Source organism: Neltuma alba, unplaced genomic scaffold (genome assembly GCF_004799145.2).
Source record: "Neltuma alba isolate B1F8T4 unplaced genomic scaffold, ASM479914v2 tig00005935_pilon, whole genome shotgun sequence".
Taxonomy (NCBI): domain Eukaryota; kingdom Viridiplantae; phylum Streptophyta; class Magnoliopsida; order Fabales; family Fabaceae; genus Neltuma; species Neltuma alba.
The window spans coordinates 1-18,260 of NW_021634284.1; the positions used below are offsets into that span (position 1 = coordinate 1).

At 37.4% G+C, this 18,260-nt stretch overlaps 3 protein-coding genes across 4 annotated transcripts; all 3 read right to left on the reverse strand.

The window, feature by feature from the left end:
• Nucleotides 1–49: 49 nt before the first annotated feature.
• Nucleotides 50–7,460, reverse strand: LOC114749075 (uncharacterized; the record flags this gene model as incomplete). The annotated part of the gene is given in 8 exon segments (XM_028937545.1): nt 50–609; nt 712–1,321; nt 1,324–1,570; nt 1,895–2,199; nt 2,971–4,720; nt 4,849–4,989; nt 5,864–6,918; nt 6,921–7,460. Coding segments are annotated over 8 exon segments (4,903 nt in total), but the record flags the coding sequence as incomplete, so codon positions are not given.
• Nucleotides 7,461–10,007: 2,547 nt separating this feature from the next.
• LOC114749076 (uncharacterized exonuclease domain-containing protein At3g15140-like) lies at nt 10,008–13,573 on the reverse strand. Of its 2 annotated transcripts, XM_028937546.1 has the most exons (6): nt 13,283–13,573; nt 12,245–12,447; nt 11,740–11,820; nt 11,343–11,459; nt 10,952–11,075; nt 10,008–10,528 (listed from the first exon to the last, which is right to left on the reverse strand). In XM_028937546.1, exons 1-6 carry the CDS (start codon nt 13,514–13,516, stop codon nt 10,328–10,330), a joined length of 960 nt encoding a protein of 319 aa, XP_028793379.1. In that variant the 5' UTR covers nt 13,517–13,573; the 3' UTR covers nt 10,008–10,327. The 2 variants fall into 2 exon arrangements, with proteins under 2 accessions (XP_028793379.1, XP_028793380.1); XM_028937547.1 differs by lacking the exon at nt 11,740–11,820.
• Nucleotides 13,574–14,854: 1,281 nt separating this feature from the next.
• On the reverse strand, nt 14,855–18,165 carry LOC114749077 (E3 SUMO-protein ligase MMS21-like). The gene is made up of 7 exons (XM_028937549.1): nt 18,016–18,165; nt 17,465–17,536; nt 17,086–17,196; nt 16,874–16,984; nt 16,239–16,378; nt 15,389–15,474; nt 14,855–15,314 (listed from the first exon to the last, which is right to left on the reverse strand). Exons 1-7 carry the CDS (start codon nt 18,103–18,105, stop codon nt 15,181–15,183), a joined length of 744 nt encoding a protein of 247 aa, XP_028793382.1. The 5' UTR covers nt 18,106–18,165; the 3' UTR covers nt 14,855–15,180.
• Nucleotides 18,166–18,260: the final 95 nt, after the last annotated feature.

An 18,260-nucleotide genomic window follows, 5' to 3' on the forward strand; every position in this document is an offset into this window, starting at 1 on the left:
CTGGGAACAGTAATAGAGGCTATCCGGGAGTCTTCAAATCTCAACACACCATCTGCTTGACAGGCACTGTGAAGTTCATTATCAGAAAGGGCAACAGAGTGGGTAGATGGGGATCCATTTGAGCCTTTTGACAATCTGAACTCTTCATTTCCTGAAAGAGAGACAGTGTGAGCGAGTTTTGAGCCTTCTAAAGGCCCAATTTCTCCATTTATCATTGCAGGATTTCCCGTTGTTCCTGATTTAGATACTTTAGATAGTGTGCCATTCTCCACAAATGTAACTGGATCAACGAGCTGGCTCATGGCAGCAGGGTTGTTAACATGATCATCTGAAAAAGAACTATTTTGTGGAGATCCTTTTGAAACATTGCCATTGCCATCATGATCAACATTATCCACATTATCATTTGTGTTATTCAAGGCAAGAGATTCAGGTGGCTTGGCGGACATCACATTGGACTTTTTCTCCAGCTTCTCTGGCTCGTGATCTCCCATGGGAGCAACCAATTGGCAATCCCCATCTTCAGCTTGTAGGTTTTCATGGCCGTTTAATGACCCGACACCAGTTGATGTACGTTTTACTGCCACGTCTGGGGAGTCCTGCTCAAGACTGAAATGGTAGGGATTATTGTTAATCCAAGTCCATGCCCAAAACAAAAAATATATAGTAATTAAACAATCCCGCATATTAATAGGAGAAAGAAAATAATACCTCAACAAGGAATAGGCCCAATTATTGACCATATCTTCCAAATAAGCCACTTGCGATAGAATACGAAGAAGAAATTGATATCTTTCTTTACCAGCTTGAACTTTTGTGTTGATTGTCCCAACTAATATCTCAAGAACCTTGCGTACCTCACTAGAAACTTCCCTAACAGATGTATATGCACCTCTGTATGCTGATAAACCAACAGCCACCAGGCCTCTGACAATACCAGATTTTTCTTTGTTCTTAATATTGCTATTGCTGCAAGAATTAGCCACCTTGTCTTGCAGGTTACCAGGACGAATTATGCAGGAATTGAAAGGCCAACCCTTCCAAGGCCCACTTACATCAGCAGAAGGACCGTCTCTGAGTTTTGATGTGACCCAACAAAGTTCTGCGAAATGAGGGAACCGAATAATTTGATAACCAAATGTTGATATTGCCAACAACAGGGTAGACTTTTGCTTCAGTGGCCTACTGTTAGGTGGCTGTGGAACTTTAGTAGAGAGTTCAGGAAGTTGGACTTTAACCTTATCACCATTGACTGATCCATCATCTTTTCCCAGACATGTCATATCTTTACAGCCTTGAACTGAATCATAGGTTAAGTGCCTTTCCTGGCTCCAATATGCAAATGAGATTTTCTGTGGACCAATTGAACCAGCTGCTCAATTACATTTCTCATCAGCTCCACTGCAGATAGATTGATCATGACATCATGATTAAAGTCCCCCCCAGTCTGCACAGAAAAACGAGGCACTGTCTGCACTAATGAAGCAGACTGGCTGCAGCTCGATTGATGACTCCAAAAGAACTCCCTTGCTTTACATGGAAGCTCCGAATATGGAATATCTGAAGTAGCCTGTTCGCAAATGAAGCTGAGATATGAGGTTCTAAAATTATATGTAATGCATAATAACCCACTTCAATAATCCAAGTAAAATTGAGTGAAAAACTGTTGACCATAGTAAAACTTCTGGTAATGTTATGAACAAATAACTGTATCTTAAGTATCAATAGTTACTGCTGTAAGCATTAGTTTATAAGATTTAGTCACATGATTATTATTCCTAATAGGAAATGAATTAAGCCAAAGACAAAAGACGGTTGAAAAACATGGAGCAGAAATCAAGGGAACAGTTGTACGAGGGCAATTATTTATTACAGGCAATATGAGAATCCGTACCAGAATCATCAAGGATGTAGATGCACCCATGGACTCCACCTGCTCAATAAATGACATCCAGGCCTGTGAAGCCTTTAAGATGACTTGACCTTGGGCCATATCTACCGGTTTCCTTCTCTTTGAATCAAATTCATTTTTCTTTTCAACAACCTGACTCCGTGTTAAACAAGCCTCTTCCATCTCAGAAACTTGATCATTCATGGAGCAGTAAACAGAATTTTCAGCAACCTGAAAATGAGTCTCCACAGCCCACAGATCAATTCTTGGCATGAAGACTACACACGATTGCACACCCGCACATTTCACTGCCATGTGAAAAGAAAATTTCAGAATCAGAGTTAAAATATGCTACATCTAGATTACGATAGAGCTCATTATTAATACTTTCATAAAGCCACACAATAAAGCAAAAGCAGGAGAAAACAGCAAAAAAAGTGGCTAAAGAATCATCCAAAACACTAGAGTTCAGCAAGAAGTGGCTTGAGCTTCAAAACTTTTTAATCCCCTAGCATTCCTGGCCTTTGAAAACTGTCATGACATAAAAGTTATGGTATGTGATGCCGTAGACACTGAAGCGCAATGTGATATTGTTGAGGAATGATATGTGCTCCAATAGTGGCAGAAACAGGATGAAGCAACTTATCATTTCATGATCAAATATTAAGTACATAAAAATTTACATTATAGGTATGTTATTGTCAGTAAAAGAGAACTCAGAAGACTTTTGTGGGTGACAGATATCTGCAAATTCTAAATAATGGCAAGATTAAATTACACATAGATCTCCGAGTTTTAGCAATGGTACATGGCATTTCTTCTGTTTTGAAAATTAGAGACCTTAAATTTTTACATAAAGTAAACCCCATTCTAGTCCCTAAGCAACAGACCTTCCACATTTAAACTCTATGCAATACACTTATGCCCAGTTTTCTTAATCACACATAGCGCAAGCTCATGGAGTCTGAAGGCTACAAGATAGTACTCTCAAATCTCATTCAGTTGCAAAACTCCTTTTCAGGCATCTATCAGCAAAAATTGAAATGCCAAAAAGCAACATTAGATGGGAAGAAACGTACTCAGTATTTGTGAAATTCCTTGTACCACGTCTCCATGTCCTTCTTGTGAAATAGTTGCCATATCAATCTTCTGAATTTCAGCATTACCAACAAAGCAGTACAGCAGGCAGGAAGCAAGGTGCCTCTGACCAGATTTGGGATTTCCAGCAATCAATATCCGAAATCCTGATTTCTTCATCATCTTAAATGACATATTTGATAATAAACCACTACATGTGCTGACATGGTGCATTCTAGAAGGTTCAAGTTTCACCTCACCATCAGTATCACAAGAACCAGCATCATGACCATCATTTGCAGATAAAATGCCAGCACAGGTGAGTTCCCTCCCTAAATTGGCAACAAAATCTGTGTCTTGAAAAAAATCATCAACATGCAACCACCACTGATCAGTAGAAATTTTCTTTTGGTCCAGAGCAGAAATCATAGCATTTTTAATCTTTGTTACAGCTTTAAACATAGGAGGTGGCAACCATGGGCGTCCATCAAGATACAGAGATACAAGCAGAGTGCATAATGGTTGTAACAAACAAGGTTTGAGGTGGGTGGGAAGAGGAGTGCATACTATGTCATTTGCAGCATTCCCAGCTTCTCTCCGGGAGCATGGAGGAGGTGCACATGATAGAGCTTCCAACCAGTCCCTTTCCTCCACCGCAAAGGACGGAAGAGGAAGGCGCTTACCACCAGAGTCTTCCTCTGAAGCTGCAGACAGCACTTCTTGCAAAGGGAAGTTTCTCTTCAAAGCATTGATGGCAGCTTGGGTACAGAGAGCCTGGAGATCTGCCCCAGCAAATCCGGGAGTTTTTCTAGCAACCCACTCAAGTAAGGATCCAGTGATCGGTTTTGGCCACCTCTGTGTGTGAAGCGAGAGAATGGAAGCTCTGTCCTCCATTGATGGCAATGGAAAATAAATTTCACGATCAAATCTTCCAGGACGCCTAAGTGCTGGGTCAACAGCATCAGGACGATTTGTTGCACCTATGACTACAACTGAACCCCTAGATTTCAAACCATCCAAAAGAGCAAGCAGTGTAGACACAACAGAACTATGTGTCTGATCTTGCTGCCTAGTGCGGCTTGGTGCCAATCCATCTATCTCGTCAAAGAATATTATAGAAGGTTGACATTTTTCAGCAACCTGGAATAGTAGTCTCAGTTGGCGTTCAGCATCACCCACATATTTCCCCAAGCAATCCGCACCTTTACGAGCAAAATATGCAATCCGTTTATCACCACGAGCACACGCACCTATCAATGCTCTCACTACTAAAGTTTTTCCTGTCCCAGGATATCCATGCAAAAGAACACCCCTTGGAGGTGTAAGACCTAAATTATCAAAGAACTCAGGATACAGCAGAGGTAAAATGACAACTTCTTTCATGCAACTGATAACATCCTTAAGCCCAGCAACAGATTCCCAACCCTGAAATGATTTTTCACCGTCAGAGTCAGGACCACCAATGTATATGGGGGCTATCCTCAATAAATCACGATGAAGCCTCTTGTTCTCACGTTTCAAAAATTCCTCATCCTCACCACAGTTCTCCAACCATTTTTCTTCTGCTTCAATATCCTTTCTCCAAGCATCATTTGAAAGCTTTCTCACCTCCAACTTCATCTTTCTAGCTTTCAATTTCTTTATCCGCTCTAAATATTGATTACCCTGGGGTTGAAAGAGATGTCTATGATCTGTACAGGCTATAAGAAATTTGCGATGATCAAAGATGCAACTATTTGCTCTTGCACAAGGCTGAAAAAAGATAGGCCTCATGTTAGTTCTGAACCGATTGGCAGAAGAAGAAATACTATTTTAAGCAAAATCAAGAAAATTCAGTATATTTGCGCATGTCATCCTTAGACAAAGAACATGTGACCAACCAAGTGATACGTCTTTGGACACCGATCAACCCGACAACCAATAGTAGCCCCTCGTCTCCCACAACGTGTGCACTTCAATGCCCTTCCTCTGCAAAGAGCAGCCCTCACATTTTTTAAGCATCCCAAGCCAGCAAAATACACCTGTAAAAGCATGTCATAGCGAACAAGAAATTAAGTACAAGCTCAATCCTACTATGATGATTATGTAGTGTCTGAATATCATTAGTTATTTTGAATAGTAACAGTATATCTTCCATATTTAGTTACACTTATAAAGTCCCGCACCAGTTGTATTTCAAGCAATCCAACCTCCACTCTATTGCAAATATATAACATAAGCCTCCGCTTATGAAGGCTTTCCAAAGAATTCTTTATCTTCCCTCTATTCTTTATGATTTAAAGTTGGAAACAACAGCCTGGAAGCCACATCCATTTGGAAGGAACTTTTATGAGAACTTCTTCCTGATTAGCTTCTGAGGTTTAGGCAGCTTTATGATTCTATGCCATATATGTATACATACTGCTTTTGGGGGTATTTGGTTCAAGTGAAACATTCAAATTGATTTTCATCCATTGACCTAGAATTACTTTCATGGATTCTCTTTTAGAATTCAGCTAATGAGCTTCTTAAGGTAGTCATTACATTGATAAGTAATTTCCTTTGCATCGAAACATCACCTATAAATTAAAGGATTACATAACATAGGAGCTTTTATCACAGAAAATGCAAGAACCCATGGTTTTAGCCAATGGAGGAGAAGGGGAAAGCTATGCTTAAGAATCCTCAAATAACTTCAGTTTAAGAATTACAATCAAGTTAACATTTTGTCTTCTTTAAGCACGCATCTCCTGAAGTCAGCTAGCCCTGCGTCATCTGCTGTATAATTTACAAGTAACAATTTAGCAAATCAGTCCTGTTAAGCCGTAATTATAATACTAAACCCATGTGAAGCCCACATATGCAGAGTTTCATGATGCAAACCAGGATTATAAATACACTAGATTTTAAACAGACCTCTGGACTCCAAACAGCACAGTGCTGATGAACCCATATCCCAGCAATACCATAGCGATCGTTAATAGGACCTAAGAGACGCCCAAGCCAGCCAGGTTCATCACCAAAACCATCCCAAGGATCATAATTAGGCTCCTCAGATGCTGATGACCCACTATATGCCTCATTCTCACTCTCACCATTATCCTGAACTAACCTTTTTGGAGGCTTACCATCAGTCCCTCCACCACATAAACCACACCTTCTGCCTTCTCTAATACGTGGTTGGTCAGTTATATCATTTGAGGCTTGTTTGGGCTTGTCTATTTTTACAATATTTTCATCTTGCAAGGTCTTCTCGTCAGCTGCAGATTCCTTATTGATAGATCCTTCATTTTCTACTTGCTTTGTCAGATTCTCAACAATTTCTACAGCGTCTCTTCTATTTTCACCTTCTTTCGCACTCTCCAATTGATCAACAGATTTATCTACATGTAACACTGGAGGCAATTCAACATTACCATTAAACTCCTGTGACTGCAAATTATCACATATGGTTCTCTGGCTGGTTTCCATCTTTGGAGAGGTATCCCCATCCACCATTTCCACTACATTCTCATCAGACAATTTAGATCCTGAAATTGAAGCATCCTCCTCATCTTGGCTCAAAATAAGCTCCACTTCTTGACTCTTGCTCTCATCCAAGTTGCCATGAGACTCATTATGTGTATGCTCTTCAGCATGTTTTGTTGCTTTGATCCTCCCTGGTCTTTTTGATTTAACGACCTTCGGCATCCCACCTTCTAATTCCTCTTTCTTATTAATCTCTGGAACCTCCGGTTTTCCATTGTCCCTGCTATCGTCCATATCCTCAAACAGCTTCCTTTTACCACTCGGGGATTCCCTCTGCCCCTTCACCGTGAAACCTACATTTTTAACCCTGGATCTCAACCTTGAACTCCATGTTCCTGGACACTCTACCTCCCCAGGACTCTGGTTCGCATGTGCTGGGCTCCTATCATCGCTCACACTACTCAGCATTACATTCTTACCTAACTTCCGCCGTTTCTTAGGGGAGGAGGAGAGGCATCGAGCACAACTGGAGCTCGCCGAACCCTTGAGCTGCGGCGTAGCTCTGTATCAGCGCCCGAAGTACCAGCCCCATCACCGTCATCATTCAATTCACTATGGTTCCGATTATATTCCCTTTCGCATATTGCGTCTAGCCTCTTGTGCTTCTTCCGAAGCCGCGACCCCGATCGATCAAGTCTCCTCTGGTCCAATGACGAACCGGAAGCGGGCGATAATCGCATGTCAAGACAGGGAAGCCAACACTATCTACCCAGGTTTCTTGTTCTTTTCTTTTTTATCTGCGAGCTTATATACGATTATTTACAGCTAAAGACTTGCAGACGTAGCAAAAAGGTATTGATCGACTGTCTTCGTCGTCCAATTGGGCGATCAACTACACGCTGATTGAGAAGAAAAACATCACACACACCCAAGTTACAGCGGGCATGGTGATCCAAGATAGAAAGAAAAAAATGAGAGAAAAACCGAAACCCTAGAAATCGAATTGGCGAAGCTTTTGCTCTGAAGTTTTCCCAGGATTCAAAGGGCTTCCATGACGACAGGGTTTTTCCGTATGGTTTCCCAAAAGCTTTCATCCATTTTTTTTCAGGGCTTTTCTTCTCAGAAATTGCTGTGTTGCTGTTACTCCCAGGGCAGGCGAGGGCGTGAGACTGAATAACAGAGAGGGTTTTCGCTGATATTCTCAGAGCTGATGAACACGCGCGTGAGAGCTGCGTGATGAAGACCCCGAGGTTAGGTCAGAAAGAAGAAATCTGGGCCGTTGATGAGCCGAATACCACGGGGTTGTAAAGACACGCGCTGGCAGAGAGAATTGCAATAGACACAATAATTGGAGTATTTTCACTAAATTTTGTGTAATTTATTTTTGAGACAACTAAGTATTGCCGCCAAATATAGGAGTTTGCAAAAACAATGCATGACACCAACATGCAAATTGGAGGGAGGGCATTGGGAGGAATGTGAGCTGCTTGCTTTCCTGTTTTTTTTTTTTTTAAAAAGGGCAACGGCTCTCTTAAAAATTCAAAAATTACATGGACTTTGTTTTTTTTAATTGGTGGGGACTACTTTGTGTGTGTGTCTGTGTTTTTTTCCCGGGAAAAAAATTATAATTGAATTGTATTGTGGTAAGATGGTGTCTTCTAAATGCAATTATAATGAGACAAAATTAAAGGGAATGACATGTGATGCATCTATAATGGGGGAAATGAGCAAAAATGTGTCATTACTTCTGAAACAGGTGAAATGTAATAGGTTGTTCAACATTTGCTGAACTATTTTCTACACATTCGGCACTTTGACAAGTGGCTCTATTGTCTCTCCCACAATGACACCCTCTCCCCCCACACAAAAGAAAAACTCCCGAGGTTAGAGCAATGAAATTTAGAAAGATGTGCATAAGGATTTAAAGAGGAAAAAAAAAAACCTCCTTCCTGTTCATAACTTCTTATTGTGAATATTTAATAATAGGTTTATACAAATCAATAAAGTGTCAATAAAGTGAAGTTGAAGTTAATTATTTTATAAAATATTAAAATTATTTTCGATAAAGGGCATCAGTTAGAGAAATTAGATTGATTAGTTAAGAAGTATATAATTAGTTAGAGTAACTACATAAAAATATAACTAATTTAAATAAAATATATTACGTTATAAAATACTATATTGGCTCTTAATATAAAAACTAGATGACTAATTTGTAAATATTAAAAATTAATTATTTTGTAGTAAATGTGTATTATCTTTTTTAAAATACTCATGTTAATCATGTGTAATAAAATAAAAATCCTTTAACATGTATAATCACCATAAGGACTACTTTGTGAAAACATGAATAAATATGAGAGACAAAAAAAAATTAGGACTAGATCTTATATTTAGGACTAAAGATAATATGTATTTTGAGAGAAATTTTGAGCAAGGAATAAAAATGGACTGAACCAGCTGATTCAACCGAAAATTAGTGAACATGCCAGTGGTCTAGTTTGATTTAGGCGTTGAATCAGGCAGGAGTTAAACCGATGTCAAACTAGTTAAGTTAGAGGGGGACCGGTATGAACTGGTAATGAATTGATTTAAATGATTATGTTGATATTCGTCCTTTTTTTTTTTATTTTTTCTCATTCAGTTCTTAATATCTTATTCACTATGGATTTGAATGAATTTTAATGACGATTTTGGTATCAATAATTATTAATTTTAGTAGTTATTAATGAATTATAATGATCAAAATTGTCATTGTCATTATACTTTGTTATTATTATAATTAAGCTATTGTTATATTTCCTTCTATTTTGTTATTGGTGACTATTACTGTTATATTTTGTTATTTTTAATTAAATTGTATTATTTTAATATGATTGACTCTGAGTTGACCATTTAGTGTGATTTTTCTTCCGTTAATTTTGGGAGAAGAATAAAGTCTTGAAAGTCAATAACATTATAGATTTGCCATTGAGTTTTAGAAAACTTTCAGGAATCTCTAAACGGCCTGCAAGAATCTGCAATGCACCTTCAAATCTTGATTCTTCCTACTAATTATTCCATTATTTTTAGTCGTTATGCCCACTTTTTTAAAAAAAATAAATTAACACTGAACTTAGATCGCTTATTTAAAAAGAGGCATCTGTTTGTAATCAATCATCAATCAATCAATTTAATTTTAGTTGAATAGCAATCTTCTTCACGGTAATTAATTTTTTAATTGATATTTTTAATATAAAAACATTTTAAATAGTTAGTTACTATTTACTTGTTTCACATGTTTTTTAAATGTATTTGAGAGGTCAACTTCAACAAAAAGAGAACTTGCGGTTAAACTTTAAAAACGCCAAATATTATTAATGATGGTTTAGTTGAGCGAAATGAAGTCAATTTTTCTTGAAAATTTTGAAATTTCGAGTTTTATGAATAAAAATTATACAAAATAAGTTATTGTAATTATTAAATCTAATAATATTTAAATATGATCTAATAGTGTTATATATAAAATTGAAGCATGGAAGATGGAATATTGATTTTCTTTTTTTTGGGGGGGGGGGGGGGAGCGACCGAACACCTTAATATTTGAAAGAGATTTGCTTTAATTTTTGTTTCTTCTGTGGCATATTATTCGTTTCTTTAATTTTATAAAGAATCAAATACAAGTAAGTCTTGACCTAATATGGTGCTTTGACAAAATGCGGACGTCCTTTTGTAAATATCAGCGGCCTTGCAGAAGTTCCCAGAATCACAGTCATCCCTGTAATTCTACTCTACAAACCTATAAGGCTATAACTGCAATATGGAATTACTCTCTTGAATAAAATCAAGATCTTAACTGAACTAAACCATTAAATCTGTTAGATTCTCCTGAGAAGTTTAAAAAACTAACAGATTCCAACAATTAAATTTACACTATCTGATTCGGTTCTTGAACAAGAAGTTGACATCTCCAGGAGAATTAGGATTCCTCCTTGCCGTAATCTGCATGAATGCACCATCTACAAGCATGCGCTGTAGCACTCTTGTTATGTTCTTTGTGTCATCAATGCCAAGATGATGACTTCCCAACAACGGTATCTTTAGCTCCCTCATCATTGTAACCATTCCAGTGGCCTGTTATCCATTACCAAAGAAATTTAAAATGGACCAATATATCATACAAAAACAATAATTAGTCACAGTATTTCTAAATAATGAATATAGCAATTTATCTTAGACTCTGCGTAATACATGGGAAAATGTATTTAGTTATATAATTAATTTCTCGTTAAAAATAAAACATTTGGATCAAGGGTCAATCTACCTTGTTAACAAATCAGGGTCTTGTTGACAGCTCATCCTATTCATTGTCCATCATCTAGTTATTTGCAGGAATTAGTTCGGGCATTTTCTTCTCTTTTCTAGCCTGTTTTAGTTCCTGATTTATTTTCAGAATTTAGCCTCACTGCTTCTTGTAATTTTTCATGTTTTGTAGCAGCTCTATTACAGCTAGTATTCTTGTATACTATCCGTAGTTCTTCAAATGTTGAAACTTACCCTTCTATTGTAAAAGTTCAGATAGACATCTTTTATATTAATCCACTCCCTAAAGTAAGGAGGGAGCTTTATCTTTGACACTTCACATTGCTGAGGGACTTTTGTCTTCAAATCCCAATTTCCGCTGCAAAAGCAAAAGAATGGCATGTATTGTGAGAGAAAAAGATCTATATATGGGAGGAAATCGCACAGGTTCTTGCGGGCCCAAAGAAAGGAAATAATAGGTTCTCTATCAAATAAATCAATGTGACCGAAATTTGCAACCATTACACGCATTCACCCGTGGGATTTGAATCTAGTTACTAAGGAACACATGGAAAACAATAAAATATGAATAATAAGAAGAAAACCAGAAAGACGGTGGGGTGAACAGGATACTGATGAAACACACCAAGTTACAAATGCTGCTCGATTGAGTTTTCCGCCCATCCACAAATGATGCTGTGCCAACCAAGCCTCAAATTGTTGAACAACTTCATTAAATGGTATGGCTGTGTCATGCCAAACCCTGAAAATAAAAATGTTCTATGAATCTCCCAGTTGCAATGTTCAAAAAACCCTTCCAAAAAAAAATATATACAATCAAATTTGAAAAAGAAAGAGTATCATGAATGAATCAGAACAACAATGCTTTATAATAAACTTAACATCTAAATATTTAACAGCCGAAATCTTAAGTATCCTGGACTGTTGCAACAAATTGAAGAGAAGCTGTCAAAAAAAGGTTAAGAATTTATGCAAAATGCACGTATGAATACGGATATATTAAAGTAAAATAAACTAAATACCTATCAACTCCAAATTTTCCATATTTTCCTTCAATGTATTCATTTATTCTTTGCTCGCTCATTTTTGAGGGCCTTACAAACCTGGTAAGCAGAAAAGAATGATTGTAAGTTGAATGAATCTTTAAAAAAATGAAGGTTCTTCCCTCGTATGTTCATTGTAAGTTAAAACAAGTTACGCCAAGAAACAACATGGATTTATGTTAATCTCTTTGTATGGTGCTAGACAAACAATCCAGCTGTTGTATTTAAATGTCCAAATCAAGAACCCACAATTGCATTTAACCAATCGAGCATTTCTAAAGCACTTGATAATGGTTGTATTTAGCATCACTACAACTCTCCAAGAAATGCATGTGCACAAGCTATTCCTCTAACATTGAACATTTTGTTAGAACTATTAAAGTTGCAAAATAAATAGCAATTTATAACTAAATATAAAAAAAGCATCGCGACTAGTCACACAACTTTACCCTGCTAGACATGCTATAAGGTGGCAGATTAAAACCTGTGGAAAATGTCTTCAACTTCCGATGTTTTTGCATCAATCATTAGAACTGGGAACTCAAGAATCTCAACCCTACCCTCTAAATCAAGCACGAGGAAAAAGTCATAGTTTTGAGAGCAGATTTTGTGTAAATCAGCGGTATTCAATTGAAGCTCCCGTGAACAATCATGATTGAACCTCTCTAGGTGAATAGGATCGTCAGTCTGCAAATTTGGATTGACAAAACCAATGTTATACAAAATTTAAACTTTCTGCAGGGACAGATTTTTCAGTTCCTATGCGGCAGGAATTATGTTCCAGGAACCAATCATACTCTAATCGATTCAAATCAACAGTTTTCTTCAAAAATTTACTCTTATATTTACTAAACATTTAGGAACTAAACATGATGCCAGATCAGTATGGCAAGATAGTTTTGAGGAATCATCGCGATTAAACGAAACTAACAAGCCTTCCGCAACACTATCATTTCTGGTTCGAAGCATATGATTGACTATGGTAGTGCAAAATCAAGCTAATATATCGAGTGCACGACAATGGCATGTCCATTTGATGGCACTCGGTTCACTCTCCAGGAAAGTGCTGACCTTGGAATCACCGAATGTAAACAATTTAAGCTACGTCCAAATTGAGAGAGAGTTCTCACAACTGAGCAATTGAACAATAACAAGAACTTGAGAAGGCCTGACCGGTCTAAGGAAACCATCTCATCGAGACACGACTTCGGACATTTTATTTTCGTAAATACAGTAAGGTGACGATTACACAGCTAAGTCCAATCGATGATTAACTTTTGAAGACAATTTATCAAACACGTGGCACGCAAACGAAGGTTTATAAGTACCACACGTGACATTAGCATACCATAATCTAATTTTCCAGAAACCAAAACAAACAAGCACGGGTAAGGGAAAAAACACCCCAGAAAAATCTATCACTAACAACTTCAGGATTGAGGTCCAACAAAGATTTCAACGCAGCCTCCGCTGGAGAATGTAGATGGGGAATACAAAAATGGGCAGTGAAAGAAGCTTATACCTTGGTGCACTTGCCCTGCGTGTGGTACAAGCACATAGGTTTCCAGCGAAAATCAGCCTTGCAAGAAGATGCATCGTGGGAAGTAGTAGAAAGAGAGGCAAAGAGGGTGAGCGACCGCAACGGACGGGGTGAAGTACTGTGAAGCGAGAGATGGTTCGGGATAAGACTAAGAGGCGACCCAGAAACTAAACCGTGCGAGAAAACCTTGCTCAAAGGTGATCTATAAATCGCCATTATCGATATCACTCGCTTGTGCGCGGACACATATCAGAAAAGTAATGGAGTTGTGGAGGACGAGGATCGACATGCAATCGTCCCGTTGGACGGAAATTTATGTTTTTCTTGGTTCCCCCCCCCCCACAAAATCCCCGCTGGCATTCTCATCCTCATTACTTACAAATTAACAATATACTAAAATTAATATCAATATTAAAATTAAAATTATGTTGAGAGAATTAGTCAATGTTGAGAGAATTAGTCAATCAGACATAATAGTACTTCGATATGATTTAGTTTTAGGTAATTTTATTTAAAAAATATATTAATATAATTTTTGATCCCTTAAATTTGCCTTTATTTTGGTTTTAGTTTTTCAAGTTTCAAACTATAGGTTTTAGTTCTTGAAGAGGCAACATGATCTATATTTTTATTAGATTATAAAGACTAATATTTTAAAATAAAAAAATTTGAGAGACCAAGACTTATCTTTTGAAATTTGAATAACCAAAAGCAAAATGACAACAAATTTGAAGGACCAAAAATTATATTAATCTTTAAAAAAATGTCACTATTATAAAAGTATTTAGATTAGCTTTTTCAAAATAATTTTACAAAAAATTTTATTTCAACTTACATAGAAATATTTTTTTTAAAGTGGCTCTTGTGTGGTTCACAAACTCCTCCTAAACCTTGTAAGTCACATTATTCATTCTTATCCTTCTTAGTTCATTGTTTTTTATTAATCTTGTGATCTTCATATATATGTTGAATTGCATGCAATTTTTCCTTCATTTACGTTTTTCATGAATTTCGACAAGATTTAAATGTTAAAAAAATTGGTATAATTAATATTACAAAAAAACTAATCTCGCTCGAGCATTGCTTGGGAAGTATCTAGTTTAACACGCTATTGGCATGTATAACAAAGAACTAGTTATTAAGTTCTATTGACAACACCACCCCCCCCCCCAGAAAAAAAAACACAAAAAAAATAAAACAAAAAAAAAACCTCAAACACATCAACCATGGATGATGGATCTAATTTGTGTAACGTTGGACGTCATTCTATATTAATACTACAGTTATTTAACATTCAAAAGTGGCTCAAAATAAGCAAGCATGCATTATAAAAGTTATTTATAAGTTAAACACTTCTTTATTGATTACATTCCATGGAGTGTTATAAAATATAAAAAAGTAAAAAGAATTGAACAGCTCCCAAACTAAAATTAGCACGACTCATTTAGATCTTCTGTGTACGTGTATAAATTATAGTCATAGTGCAAAAGTCGATTTTCCATGTCATCCAAGATAAATTATTAAATGTTAGTAGCTTTGTGAAAATGGCAAATCTAGTCACAGGTTGATGATCATTATGTGCGATATTAAAGTGTCATCCCCACTACGCGATGGAGTTGTTTACCAATGATCTTCAAGTGTATGCACTAAGGAACCGTCACTCATGATTGGCCTTTGCATGTTGCAGATTCGCAAGTCGCAGCAACTTCAAACAACAGTCTAGAATGCGGAGACTATCACGCTAATTCCTGATTGTACAGATCTCACACACACACACACACACATATCAACAGCAGAAGTGATAAGCACGTATCCTGGTGGAGCTGGAGGTTTAACTCTATCAAAATTCACAATAAAAATTCTGTGATTAGTTTCATCAGTCACTCATCATCATCTAGCCCGGTAAAATCTTCAACTGAACCAGGTCCTTTTCCCATTCTGCGCATTTCATCAATCTCAACCAGTAACAACGGATCGGAGACCACCTTATCTACCTTTAAGAACTTTGGGCAACCTGACAAAAAGAACAAATTTTGGTTTTTGCAGGGCAGCATAGAACATGGAGGCTACCAGAATTCAATGATCTACCTGTTGCCGGGCATGGAACACGAGAGTGCTTTGATCGCATAAATTGCATTATTGCCTGCTTCTCATATACATGCCTACACTCCATACTGCGTTGATGCATAGATGGAGCAGAAATAAAAAGAAAATTGTAAGCTGCATATAAAATATATATCAATGTGCATCCACGCCTAAGCCCTTGAGGACAAAATGTTTGGTCGTTGGTAGTTCAAAAACACTAATTTCACCATTTCACAAACTTTATTTCACAGCAATGTTACTATCAAGGAGAAGCAGGAGACATGGTAATATAACTCTATCCCTCACCATGAAGCCTCCTTTCATCTCCAAGGCATGTACTCTCCAACAGATACAACTTAGGGACTTCTAGGTTTATAAATATCCAGGAATTCTTCTGGACTTTCAACATGCAAGGGACTTGACTTTTACCAATTTAGAAAATGTGGGATTTGTGAGGGAATGTAGGAGCATAGTGGGAAAAAGGATAGAGGCAATGGAGGTCCCTCGAAATATAGATGATTCATATGTTATGTAGCAGCAGGATCGATTCTTATAATACCCCAATGTCTGCTTGAAATTTGAGTCAACACGAAGCCCTACTTAACTGTGCCAACGAGCACTTTCCTGAAAGGTAAATGTGCTGCCGAGCACACAGAGAACAGAGCCGGCGTGACTAAACATCATGCTTGTCCAGTTGACATGACGCAGTCATTTGCTCCCACCATATGCAGGTTAAAGTTCATCTATCTATCCACCCTCAACCAATCAAATGAAGAGGTGCATACACATGCATGCATTTTATGCTATTTAATTATTAAGGGAAACATATGTTTTGAATTTGATCATATGGTACCTTCGAACAGGTTCCACAAGGTCAGTGACATGCTTCCCAGTAATTGGACATTTCGTATTCAAAATATTAGATTGTGTGCTGGTCATCACAATGTCTTCCTGCTCCTCACCAGGCATTGGCTGGCCCTCATGATGAACATTCTAACGCAAAACACAAAAGGCATATAAATTAGATACCCGCAGGAATTCAGCTTAATAACAGCCCAATAGAATAAAAGTTTGAGTACCAGTAGTCTGACATTATTGCATATGTGCCACAAACAACTTTCCTAATTAACAAGATAATCATATAACAGTTTACACAGAAACATCCACAGCAGATTACATTCATGACATAAAGTTGAAAAGTCCTACTATTGACCGAGGCACTCAGCCCAGTACAACAACAATGACAATCAATGTCATTGCAAGAAAAATATACTTATCAGAGGCAGCACTTGAATATCACCATAGACAGGCAGTTAAAATCTATGCTAGAATTAAAAAAAAAAAATCTAAATTTTAGATAAGTGGTAGGTTTTCCAACTTTTCAACTCCATTTCTATTAATCATTTTATGGCATGAACTTCAAACAGGAAAATCCTATAGCCTCAGAAATATATGAACTATTATATTTAAGACTGTTGAGTAACATACCCAAACAGCTTCCTTAAATTGGCGCATTAAGGGATTCCTTTTCGGATCTGAAGATGAATTGGCCTTTACCTTTGAAGCATCCTCCTCGAACAACTTCTTAAAATCAGTCAACTGCATATCGAAAATCAATAAACAAGGTTTTGCAGAAAAGAGGGGGTTAGAAGACAAGACGTCATCAGACAAACAAAAGAACTTAAATGCAGACCAAAAACCTCTTCTCCTGGCTGGTATCTGTCAGCAACAGACTGAATCGCAGATGAAAAATGTGCAAAATCTTCAGATTTGTCCAATAACTCCACAACTGCATCTTCAAGCTCCTTCACCTAAATATTTTACAATTATCATATGTAAATAACGCAGAAATGCTTGATCTTCCATCATCTTTGAATCACAATTCAGTAACAGAAAGATTCTTTATCATTAGAAAATGAATAAATTCTCTCCACATAATCATTTGTAGAACCAAATAGTTCAGTAATGGCAGTATTAATTCAGACTTTCATGCTTCTCTCCTGGCATCATTGTCAAACAAGAAAGCAGGGGGAAAAGGAAACAATGAGATTAAATACAAAGAAATGATATTTAGAGTACCATATCAGACTGCTTATCTTTCTCCAAATCAACTGCAATTTCCTTCACCAAACCAATAATCCTTCGGGTATCCTGAAAAATAACACAGGATGCCACCGAATCAAGCACAACCCAGCAAATGAAAGCCAAAACTTCGTTGGGAAAAATTAAGAAGGAAACATCGTAATGAACTATCTTCCTTTACAGAAGCAATCTTTGCTCACTGATCTCAGCTTCCAAAGGGGGAGATATTTTCCACATTTAGGAATTTTTCGGACAAGAATTCCAATGCAAGTGTCACTAACATAGTAAATTGAGGGTTTTACAACAGAAACGATCAAAAGCATGAGCTTTCGAAAAGAAAACTTGAGCTCTTAGCAAGCAAGAAACCACTCAGTCAAGAAACTAATTCCGTATTCCGTAAGATAACGGGATCAAGAGATGATATATTTTCCACTTTGAGAATGGAAAAAGGCAAAGGAAAATCAGCTTCTCAGAGTTGAACAAGCATTCCGCATCCGCAATCAAGGGAAAAAGGAATTAAACAAAGGTTGAACGAGAGGGGAAGTTACAGTAATGAGAGACAGATTATCCGAGCAGCAAGTCGAAGCAGCATTTCTTATTCTTCCACTAACGCCACTGGCATGTGAGCTCGACGCCATGGCTCTCCGATCACCTACCCTTGCCCGCTCCGAGTGGAATGGAATTTTGGAGGGAGCGCGAGCGCTTCAGTAAATCATTAAATCGTAGCCCCGCTCGCCCCCCGTGATATTTACGAAAACGGTATTTTCAGTGGCCCCGAAAAATAATTTACCAT